The sequence below is a fragment of the Rutilus rutilus genome, assembly GCF_951802725.1.
Source record: "Rutilus rutilus genome assembly, chromosome: 9".
In the NCBI taxonomy this organism is placed as follows: domain Eukaryota; kingdom Metazoa; phylum Chordata; class Actinopteri; order Cypriniformes; family Leuciscidae; genus Rutilus; species Rutilus rutilus.
This window is the reverse complement of record NC_140223.1, coordinates 12,290,487-12,302,689: the sequence shown is the minus strand read 5'-3', so window position 1 is coordinate 12,302,689 and position 12,203 is coordinate 12,290,487. Positions and strand designations below refer to the sequence as shown.

The 12,203-nt window shown below is 38.7% G+C and overlaps 1 protein-coding gene across 1 annotated transcript in view; it reads right to left on the bottom strand.

The window, feature by feature from the left end:
- Positions 1 to 696: 696 nt before the first annotated feature.
- arhgap35a (Rho GTPase activating protein 35a) overlaps positions 697 to 12,203 on the bottom strand; it is an 89,261-nt gene continuing 77,754 nt past the window's right edge. Inside the window, exons 5-7 of the mRNA XM_084419907.1 lie at positions 10,466 to 10,597; positions 3,465 to 3,570; positions 697 to 3,371 (exon numbers count right to left, since the gene is read on the bottom strand). Coding sequence (XP_084276033.1) covers positions 2,945 to 3,371; positions 3,465 to 3,570; positions 10,466 to 10,597 — 665 coding nt within the window. The 3' untranslated portion in view covers positions 697 to 2,944. The remainder of the gene's footprint in view (positions 3,372 to 3,464; positions 3,571 to 10,465; positions 10,598 to 12,203) is intronic.

The following is a 12,203-nucleotide window of genomic DNA, read 5'->3' as shown; positions in this document are numbered from 1 at the left end:
TAAATGACACATTAAGGATTTTGGATTAATTGCATGAGTTAACGTTGGCATCCCTAATATTTATACATATTTGACAGCCTATTTGATCAATTTAATGCATCCTTGCGGAATAAAGTTTCTCTCTTTGTAGATATTAGCGTAAACTTCTGGTGTATAGATCATTATAGTATGAGTAAGTTTTGCGACCAAAAAGCAAAGATGCAATGGAATTTATGCACATTCAGCAACTATTAAATAAAGACATGAGACAGATTTTACAAGATTGATTTATTAACTATAATACAGGTCACAGAAGGCCTTTACTGTTTATACACCATTCCCATTGAGACCAATTACCAACTCCTTGGCAAATAATGACATTTTTTTGTTTGTTGTTGACGTAACTTCATTTATTTCATTATTTTTTTCCATTCTATTATTTTTTTTTTTCTTTGTTCATTTTTTTCTTCCTTTTATAATACTGAGAGTGGTAGAGCCCTCTCCCTGACCTGGTCTTGAATCATGCACTACATCATTGTGGCCTTTACACCATTCACAAAAAAACTGTTAAAAAATGTTTCGTCTCATTTTTTAATTATTAAAAGAAAACATAAAAAGAAAACCTTTTCTATCACCATTGACTATAGGGCAAAGTGTCAGACCCCCTAACGTACAAATAAACCATTCTGAATATAGTTTTGCTCCTTTCTCCTTTAACTTAACAGACAATCTGTCACCATTGTTGAAAAAAAATAAAAATAAATGAAACAAAAAATAAAGTGATGCAGCCAAATCTGATTGCTGATCCAATAATCACATTTTTAATACACATTTGTCATGTCGCTTTTCGGTTTTCAGGTCTCCCCTGCCCTTTTTTATTCATCTTTTTTTTTCTTTTTCTTTTTTTTTGCACAGTCTTTGGCCGCGACGGACAATTGCCTCTGAAAGAATATACATTGAAAATACACAGAGAATGCAGCATTCATACACAAAGTACCAGGGGCTTATAGGCCACACAGCTCCCGATTTCCCAAAATATACCGTTACTTCTGCTCTCTGAGGGCAAAAGATGTAGTGTTTAAGCACAGTTGCTCATCACAGCCAATCAGAAGTCAGCGTAGATGTTGACTGACAAGTTAAAAGGGGTCAGGGCAGTTGTGGTTCACTCACTGGTGGTGAGAGTTAACATGTATTACAGGGAGAGATATGCACAAAAATTAAATCTGTAGTGGGATACATTCGTTTATCTCCATAAACGTGACTGATTCACAGTTTCACAATGTCTGTTCCACTTGAAAACCATATTCAAATCAACACAAAAGTCATAGAAAACGATCTAATTTGGAGCGAGTAAGCAAGGTATAAGTGCAGAGGAATATTGTTATAACCCATTCCTTGAATGGCAGCTGATTTCTGCTTTTTTTTTTTGTCTTTCTTTTGCTACATAGTGAATCTGTGACTTTAAATGCATCCAGCATTTTCTAGTAAAACAAACAAAAATGTAGCATTAGAACGAAAACGAGCTGAGATTTAACATGCAATACCTGCTTTGTCCACTGGGTGGTAGTGTTGTGCTCCGAGAGCCGACAAAGGGACAAGTCTAGTCACAAGCTCCCGTGTTAACTTTCCCGTTTCCATGCCCACGGTTTCTTCCGCTAATCTTTCTTTTTAAAACTTTTGGGATTTTATAAACAATGTCATCCTTCTGAGGTCAACTCTGAAGTACAGATATTTAGCTAGTCTTGCCAAAAGCCACTAACTGCAAGCTCATATTCAGCATAAAATCAGCCTCTCTGATATCTAACACTAAAGACTTTACCTTTCCTGAAAGCCATTATTTCCATCCAGCTATCCCACTATCGTATCTATCTTCCTCCTCTAGGCTTCCAGTTCACTGATTCACTGCCATCTGAATAGGTACATATAGACAGCGTCTCCTCTAGTGCAAACTTCCTTTACCTTCCAGAACTCACATCGTGAGGCAACTCTTGATTTAGTGCATACCTCCCCTCCAAATGCAGGTGGACCACAACCTAACCCGTCCTTAAAAGTCACCGCTCAATTCATTAGCACAAAAAGTAGTCCACAAATCTAACACGAGCTAGAAGAGCGTGACTTCCTGCAAACGTGTAATAAGAAAAATAACACAGCTCCCAAATGAACAGACACTGAACAAAGTCTAAGACCCTCGTGGAACAGGAAATCGAGGGTTGTGTGGTTGTGAGGACATTCTCCAATAAAAGAAGCATTAGTCTTCCAGCATGTTCTGGAGGCTCGTGTGACAAGAGATACAGGCGAGGAAAAGACTTCAACTCCCAGAATGCTGTGCAAAAGCATTCCACACACATCCATCCCGGCAAAACTAGATCCAGTTAGTCAAGTTCTAGTTTTGTCTTTTGATTTGTGTCCCTCTGTAAAAGGCTGTTACAAGCGAAACAAGATAAATAAGGGCTAGGAATGTGGTTGTGTTGCTGCGTCAGGAAAAAAAAGCATTTCTATTTCGTAATTTGATAGTAACAATGGTCGGAAGCTGAATGAATAGATAGGCCACCCTGTTGGCCCGCTTAACCTTAATCATACTAGGTTGCGTATAGTGGTCACCCGAATATGAGGTGGGGTTCAGCCTGTTTGTTCATGCAACCCATTGGCTGACAAAGACAACGCTGAACCAGCAAGAGTGCGCCATCTACGTCACATGGACCCATAAGAAATCTGAGTTTGGGGGTACCACACTTCATGTGCAGTTATACGTGTGTGTGAGGAGCATAATGGGACAGAGCGCCGCTACAATTTATGGAGAAGCATGATGCAGAAAGAGGGCGAGGAAGTGTGGTTGACGCAGCTCATGGACTCTTGACCTCTTACTTTCTCCGTCCTCTTAAGTCAGGCACAGCCGTGCAATCATTTCTTGCATTCAATTAATCTCATTCAGTGCTCCCAAAGTTCTCCTCCTCGTCTGCAAGGTTCACAGCGTGTGTTGTTCCGTAGGGGTGTGATGAGGGTGGAGTGGAGGGAGCAGGCTCTGGATTGGGGATTGAGGGGTATGAGGTGGGGAATGAGGCGGGGACTGTTGGCCGTGGCTGAAGGGTGGAGCCATGGCGTGTAGTGGGGTGTAACAGGCGGAGTAGGCAGAGCTTTGTATGGAGGAGGCAGAAGACAAGGTGGCGCTAGGAGAGGCGGGCTGTCCGGGGAGGCCGCTGGGTGTGTCGGCCAAGGGTTGATTGTAGAAGAAAAAAGCACACTGGTGGATAAAGGTCTCGATGATTGTCTGGTAGGTGCGTGTGGCCGTCAGCGCATCCATGGTGGTGAAATCGGGTCGCATTAGCGTCGGCCAGAAGCAGATGGACAAATTCTCGCTGGTCATCAGGTTCAGGCGGTTGTTTTGACTCACCCTGTAAGACAGAGAGAGAGACGGTGAGAATGGAAAACATTTGCGCGAGCGAGTTTGATCTGTGTGCTGCCCTGGGGATGGCTCCCATTCTCACTTGTTCAGGTGAGTGATGACGTATTTGAAGACGTCGTAGTTTTCTCGAGGGAATCTGCGAAGCACGTCCTTCATGGTGTGGAGACGATGCTCTCGATCATTGATTTCTGCAGGGGGCCGAGAGGGAACACAGAATGAGACACAAACACATTTATTTTCTTCATGCTTCACAGGTGTTCACTTGTCCCGCAGCACACAAATAGTTAGAGGGCGACAAGACAGACACACACACACACACACGAAAGGCCATCAAGACCAGAACAGTCTGTTTAATGTTCTTACATCGCAAACATCATCTCCTTTTTTAGTTTTGTAAAGCAATAAAGGCACAAATCCCATGTTTTTTTTAGAGAAAGAACGAGTAGATATGTTTTGAATTATTAACAATTGACCATAAACATATCTAGCCATGTCACACACTAACGATTTCATCCTGGTTTCCATAATATTTCCACTAATGAAGCTTTAAGTTTCATTACATTTTATACAGGCACGTCTAGACCCTTTCTACGGCATGGCGGGAATATAAGTAAATAAGCATATTTAATTTTCTCACATTTTTACACAAATTGTAGATTTCACAGCATTCGCCAAGCTGAACCTTCAACCCTGTTACCCAAGTCAGGGTCAAGGTTACAACTAAGCTAAGGCTAATAGAAGTTCATCAATAACTTTAAATCAACATTTGGTTTGTTTGACGGACAACTTAATTCAGGATAAATTTGCAAGCCTGTAATTGTGGTATATTTACAGTATATTTGATTAGAACCTAGAAAAAAATCATTAATGAAATCTTAATGTTTAATATTTACTACTGCAAAATAATGAAAATCAAACACAACAGAGTTTTAAACTCTTCAAAAATCTCAATGTTTTTTAACAGTTGATTCGCCTCAGGAGGTAAAACTGAATTTTAAAAACCGAAATTTAAAACCTCACTAAAATAAATGTAAATTAAAACAGCAAATATAAAATGTTTACCTCCTTTTTTTGAAGTTTAAAGTTATTTTAGTGAGGTTTAAACAGCTTTGTTGCAATAAATAAATAAATGAATAGACTATTTTCAAATAATTATATGCCCTATTGTGTATGCAGGACTAGGAGTGACAAAGAAAATGAAGGAATGATGAGTTCAAACATAAAAATTACTTTTTAAATGGACAAATTAATACATAAAGCAATAAATGATTCTATTTTAAAATTATTTTTCAAATTTAAAACAGTTTAATTCAAGGTTTAAATATTTAAATAAAATTATAAAACAGTAGTTAAATAACAAAATAAAATAGTAAATAGTAAATAGTCAAATGCTAGATAGTAATTGAGACTTTGATTGAATGTGTGTGTGCAGAAATGTAATCACTCCAGTTGCTCGAGATGAAATCTGTGTGTGGGTGGGGGGGGTGGGTGGGGGGCTCTTTCCTAAAACACGGTCTACATTTGGCTTTGGGACCTCAGATTGCTCAGAAGCAATGCTTGAGGAAGTAATTCAGGAATAATGAGTTCTAATATGCACAAAGGAAGCAGCATGCTCCACCTAAATCAATAAACAACAACTCTAGGGAGGAGTAACAGTGAAAAGGTGTGCGTGTACGTCTGTGTGTGTGTGTACTAGACTTCCCATCAGTCTCATCTGGGGTGAAAGAGGGATTGTTCAATGAAGCACAGTGTGTCACACACACAAACAGTACATGTACAGAAATAATTGTGTAGTGTGTGCAGTCACACACAGACAGACACACACACACACCCTGGGTGCAGCGAGCTTGATGGTTGCGGTGAGTCAGAACGGCTTACATCAGCCCTTAACGCTGTGAGCCCTGTGTTAGAACATGTGACCACTACGGCAGATGTGTTCCTCCCTGGTCACACACACACACACTCTGATGTAAGCATTACACACTCTCACACACTGACATCAGCATTATGCATTGTGGCCCCAGATGCAGAATTACTGCAGTAACTACAAGGAAAATGTGCAAAACCACCATGATGCCAGAGCGTTGCTATATAGTTGCTAATAAGACTGCATGATATTGGGGAAAAAAAAAACATTTCACTCGATGATTTGAATAGCTCTATTTTGGAAAGAATTAATCATTCTAGAATAGATTCTAAACAGAATAGAAATTTTAAAAAATTATGAAAACAAGCTTTAAAATTATATTTACTCAATACTTTTTTGTGAATGCAAATTAGGGCAGCACGATTATGACACAATCATAATTGTTGAATTAGGGCTGCACGATTATGACAATCATAATTGCCGATTATTTCCCTTGATATTATAATTGCGATTACTAATGTTGATTAATAAGATTTACATAAAAATACTCTTTTATATATATAGACTAATAGGCCTACATCCAAACCGGTTCATAGAGGGCACCGTTAAAAAGCAGTAAAACTGCCAGACACAATGCGTCTTTGGTCACTTAAAGGATAATTCCGGTATTTAGCACTTTGAGTCTCTTTTCTGGTTTGTTTTGGATGAACTAGACGAACATGTCCTTAAAACAACCCTTAACGTTCGTTTTCAAAACTGTGCAACTCACCGAGTGGTTAGTGGTGTTCGTTGATGTTCCAAAACAAGTAGCGTAGCGAAATACAGTTTCTGTCGTGTTTTATTTGGCATTTTGTAAAATCCCATTGATTTCTGTTGGAGGACTCATTGCTCGTTGATATTACTGCACTTCAGACTCAAATATCGAGCGGAAGTTTATACGCGGTTGTGAGGTATCTGAAAAAATAGTTCCACTATAGCAAATAACACGGATTGAAATCATACATTGCGCCGATATATTTGTTTTTAATCATCAACGAACACCACTAACCACTCGGTGAGTTGCACAGTTTTGAAAACGAACGGTAAGGGTTGTTTTAAGGACATGTTCGTGCATGCCCGTAGACAGCCACTCTGAAGCGGTCAAAGGCGATTAAACGAGTCAAAAAGTCGAGACAGCTAACACAAATACGTTACTGTTACGTAACTGCAACGTAATCTGGTGACCAAACTAACGTCGTGGCAACCGGAAAAGTGAAATTCCCAGATACGTTGCTACAACGTAACTTTGTGACGTTACCAGTTAGTAAGCACAACGTTGTGACAACGTAACTTTACAGACATGCAACGTCGAGACTACGTTGTCAGTTGGTAAGTCATGAAATTACCAAAAAGTACAAATAAATTACGTAACTGCGACGTCGTGTGTTAGCTGGGAGGACCCATCATCAACATTTCTGTGTCCACCACTCTAGTTCATCCAAAACAAACCAGAAAAGAGACTCAAAGTGCTAAATACCGGAATTATCCTTTAAAGGTTGTATCAGTGATTTCAGGCCCCAATTTATTTTTTTATCACATTCATCTAATCTTTCCTAACGATCCGCTAGCTGCCCGCCCCATAAGCATGCCGTCAAAAACCGTGTCTCTGTAGGCAGCCTAGGCTCTGAGATCTGCACACAAAAACAGTTGGTTTCACCAACCACTCAAAACCAAAACAAATAGTGTTCCGACCAATCACAGACAGGGGGAGGGTGTTGTGAGGTTTTGTGCTCGTGCACGGCTGCACTCGAAGTCGGAGCTGAAGGAGAAGCTGGCTCAAAACCTCACAACACCCTCCCCCTGTCGGTGATTGGTTGGAACACTATTTGTTTTGGTTTTGAGTGGTTGGTGAAACCAACTGTTTTTGTGTGCAGATCTCAGAGCCTAGGCTGCCTACAGAGACGCGTTTTTTTGACGGCATGCTTATGGGGCGGGCAGCTAGCGGATCGTTAGGAAAGATTAGATGAATGTGATCTTTTTTTGGGGGGGCCTGAAATCACTGATACAACCTTTAACATAGAAAATGAATACTTACATTTTTATAAATGCATGTATTCTGTATGCTCAGTTCGCGCATGCGCCTTGAATTATTATGCATTAATTAGTTGGTTCACGATGTAGACCGATTATTCAGAATGATATCTGTCGATGCCGCTAGTTTGATTTTCTTAAGAAAGAAAATCTCTCCCAACTAATGCTGTAAACTATACAGAGAACCATCTCATTTGGTGCATTATGATAATATTAGAGGTTAAAATTAACAACAGAGCCCAAACTATTCAATTCAACTGCTACTAATCAGATATAATAATTACACTCAAATAATAACTCAAATGTTTGTAAACAACTCAGTTGCACATAGATAAGGTAGTTTTCATAATCACTTGTCTTCATGACAAATTTATACAAATATATACATGTATAAATAACAGTTAACAAGCTCCTCTCTATTGTTTTTTTTATAGGTAACGAACAAACTGTGAACACTGGAAAACTTTCCTGAGGTAAATGCAACGTTAAGTGACAGTTATTGCCGTCTTTCCGCAGTTGAAACACAGAGTGAGCGATTACATGAGACATGATCCTTTTCAGCAAGTTGTACTGTATCTTTCAACATACCTATTAATAACTTTTAAAGTTCATGCATGTTTTTTCACGCTATAACGTAGTGAAGTGGAATAAAAGACTCGCTCCACGCTGCCACTTGAACTGAGGCCCTACAGCAATCTGTCAAGTCACATTCAAGAGCGTCAAAACGCCATTTATTGTTTGAATTTAGTGATAAAAAAAGAAAATGGACAGAACTTGAAAGCTAAGACTGTTTCTTATCAGAAGTAAAGCACAACACTCTTTGCGATTAGTGGATGGGAGGCGTTCTACAAATAACTACGGGTGATTCATGGGATTAAATAGAGCCTGCTTTAATGTCGATTTTTTTTTAACTGTTAATGTGTTAATTTTGCTTTAACTTTGACAGCACTAAATTCAACACAAGAATCATTTCCTTCACACAGTATTTAGATTATTATATATATATATATTTTTTTATGATCAATGGCTGTTTTTAAACAATCAATGGTGAAAATAATTGCTTTTATCAGCCGATACAGATTATTGGCTGATACATCGGTGCGTCCCTACTTTATAAGGCTATGCTTTTGGCTGTACGCATTTGCTAAGTGGTCCCATCAAAACTGAAGTAAACTTTGGGCTTAATACTCAGCATTAGGTATTTGAACGAAACCTTGACCTCAAGTACTCGCAGTAGTAAAGTGATGTCGAAACATCAGTATTAAAACCTACCGAGACGTTGTTGATTTGAGACTGAATATGCAAATATCATCTAATTAATCAGAATAAATAACCGAAGCCACTGGCAATCAAAAAAAAGCATTAATCTACATATCCCGTCGAGACGTCTAATGGATGGCAGATCAACAAAGCTAAAGAATATTCAGAAGGCATTAAAGCAGTGCAGGTGCTTGCTGTGCTTTCAGAGACTAAAACAGAACAAGCCTGTTGGGCTGTTGCCACGTCGTCCAGTGACAGACGGACGAGAGTAAAGCCCCGCCCACCACCTGTGGAGAGTGACACGGCAGTCAGGTGACCTGCCGTCTGTCCTCTCCCTCCTCATTCTTACCCTCAATGGGCTTCTGTAATGTTCCTGCATTAAACCAATCTTCTAGTTTGGGCTTAAACTACTTATACGCAGTTTTGCTAAGGAAAGCATCACTATTACTGTATATTGTATTAAGTATTTATTGCATGTTTAGGAGTTTGTTCAATTCCATGACCCACTGAACGAACTTCATTTGCTCACCCTCATCTTCTGCAGAACATAAAAAAATGGTATTTTGAAGAAAAGGTTTTTGCTTTGGACAAAAACCATGACATTTTTAATTTTGGGGTGAACTATCCCTTTAATCTTTGGCATTTAACATGTCCAGCAAATCAAAAACCACTTAGAGCACATTACCAATCGAACAGCAACGTTTAGGCAACTGTCCACAACACTCCATAGCATTATGGCATTATCCCCTCACATTTTCATCAGAAAACATACAATAAAACAAAATTATTTTGAAAACGCAAGTATAATTTTAGTCTCTGATTATGTTGGCATTTGATAGATTCAATGCACACACACACACACACACACACAAAGCAACTGACTATGATTATGTTCTATGTATACCAACATTTCTAAACCAATTTTTTAAAATTATATACCAAAATTACATCACTTGCAAATTGAGTGACACGACATCATGATCGGACACTAAATAACTGAATCAATCAAAGCTCCTCTTGTGTTCTCTACTACACCAGTGCAGGTTTGGGTGGCGCGATTAGTTTTCTGCTGAATCAGGCCTGCCGTTTGTGAAACTATTTGAAGCATGGTAGTACTTGAGAGGGCTTGTTTATTGAGAAACAATCTGGAGTGTAGGACTGACGGCAATCTTAGGCTTAAGTCTCATCACTTTGGGTTGGAGCAATGCCCGGAGTAGACAATGCTGAACTTCACACTGAGAGAGTGAGAGTGTCAGTGTGTTAAAGAAAGAAGTCTATAATGCCGCAACAGGAAAACGCACTCAGTCCATTTCTGCCAGCATGTTTCTTAGAGTAGATCCTATTCTACCCACTGATTTATCCCTTGTTTTTCTTTTTCTCCCTCTAACAAGAGCTCTCTACTCACAGCGGGTTCACCAGAGGAGATCTCCGGAGCACACTAACCTCCGAGGACTACAACCAAGCATATTGCTTTCTGACAGTAAACATCTGGCCATGGAAAATCTTCCCTGTATCAGTGTTTGTATTGATTGTGAGAGTCTTCATAGGTCTACATGTACAGACCTATGAACTGGGAAGTCGTCGCCTAATGGTTAGAGAGCTGGAGACTGGTAAGCCGAAGGTTGCGGGTTCGATTCTCAATACCGGCAGGAAATGACTGAGGTGACCTTGAGCAAGGCATCTAACCCCCAATCGCTCCCCGGGCGCCTCAGTAAAATGCTGTCCACTGGTCTCGGTGTGTGTTCACTACTCTCTACTCCTAATGTGTGTGCACTAACTTGAATGGGTTAAATGCAGAGGACAAATTCCAAGCATGGGTTACCATACTTGGCTTTAATGTCATGTCACTTTCACTTTTATCTGCTCTCTCTCGTGTTGATACTCACTGAAGGCCTCCACCAGCTCCACCTGCATACTGTAGGGTACCAGAGGATCGGGCAGCTCCGAGAAGAAGCTCTTCATTGCTCCAGCCACTGTGTTCACAGACAAGTCCTTCTCGATCAGGTCAATGTTAGGGTCTATAATGTAGAGAAACAAAGAGAGACTTTGGTTAGACTTTCAAATGGAACTTTGTGAATCACTGCAGCTTCTCAGGTTACTTGCAATTTAAATTACAGTCAAGCAAAAAAAAAAGTACACCCTGATCATTCTCAGGGTGTGACCAGCTAAGTGAACATTATCTCTCATATGGGTGTTTCTTTTTTTGTGTGCCAGGGGTTGATTTAGATTAAAACTAACAGATTTCAGTGTTTTCTTCTTTTCAGTGTGTTATATGATCACATTAAACAGATCTTATTACCTATGCATAAAAGGCATGTGATTTTTACTTTTCACACTTCACATAGATTTTATTGTTTTATCCTTTTGTAAGTATCCTTAAGTATTTTGAAAGAAGTATCATATGCTCCCCAAAACTGCATTTATTTGAACAAACATACAGTAGAAACAGTAATAATGTGAAATATTATTGCAATTTAAAATAAATGTTTTCTGCATTTCAAAATGTAATTTATTCCTGTGTTCAAAGCTGAATTTTCAGCATCATTAGTCCAGTCTTCAGTGTCACATGATCCTTCAGAAATCATTTACATCTGCTGATTTGCTGCTCAAGAAACGTTTCTGATTATTATCAATGTTGAAAACAGTATTTTTTTGGAAACAGTGATATTTTGATGATTTTGATCAGGATTCTTTGATGAAAAGAAGGTTCTAAAGAACAGTATTTATTTTTAAATAGGAATCATCACTTTTGATTAATGTATCCTTGCTAAATAAAAGTGTTAAAAAAAAAAACAAAAAAAAAACGCATGTGTATAATATGTATAAATATGTATAGTTTCTTAGGTAAAACAGTTTGTAAACTTGGTTTATTTGCCTACCAAGGAGAAAAACAGCATCAGTGAACAGCTTGAGTTGAATATTAGCAATCAAGACGAATATCATTGGTGCAGAATGTTGTGCATCGTTTCCAATTAAGCTGTTTTTTTCCAAGTTATGCAAAAAATGTGAATGTTTTTAATTGTGTTTATTTATAATTAAATGCTAGACATTAAATTAGCCGTAACGAGACAAAGGAGTCATTTTATTCCAAAAATTTAAATGGCATTTCAATCACAGAATGCTTTTTAACAAGTGATTTGGATTTTATTACTATCGAAATTAAACTTGTGAAAATGGGAAAACTTCTAACAAAAAAGTTCTCAGGGCCAAAAGTGCCAATATTTGAAGAAACACTCATATATTTGTAGATGTGACCAGCACCATCATTTTGAGTCACTTTGACCCTGAGAAACATTATGGACTGAAAGTCCCAGGAATCAGTCCCACCTCTTCCAATTCTAGTGAAGCTCATGCGTTCCAGCCAAGTGACTGCCATTGAGATGAATGTAAAGGCAAATGGACACATTTCTCTAGGTATTATAAAAGTACTTGATCTGAATTAAACGTAAACGGTCTGTTTCTTAAGGTTCCATGACATGGATTATTTTATTATTTTATGTTTCCTGGGGTGCCCTTATAATGTTAGTATGTTTTTAAGAGCAACATTTTTTATTTAGAAATAAAAGGCATTTTTCCTAGCGTGATTTTAGCCTCTGATTTGAACGCTCTGTTTGAAGGGGCGTG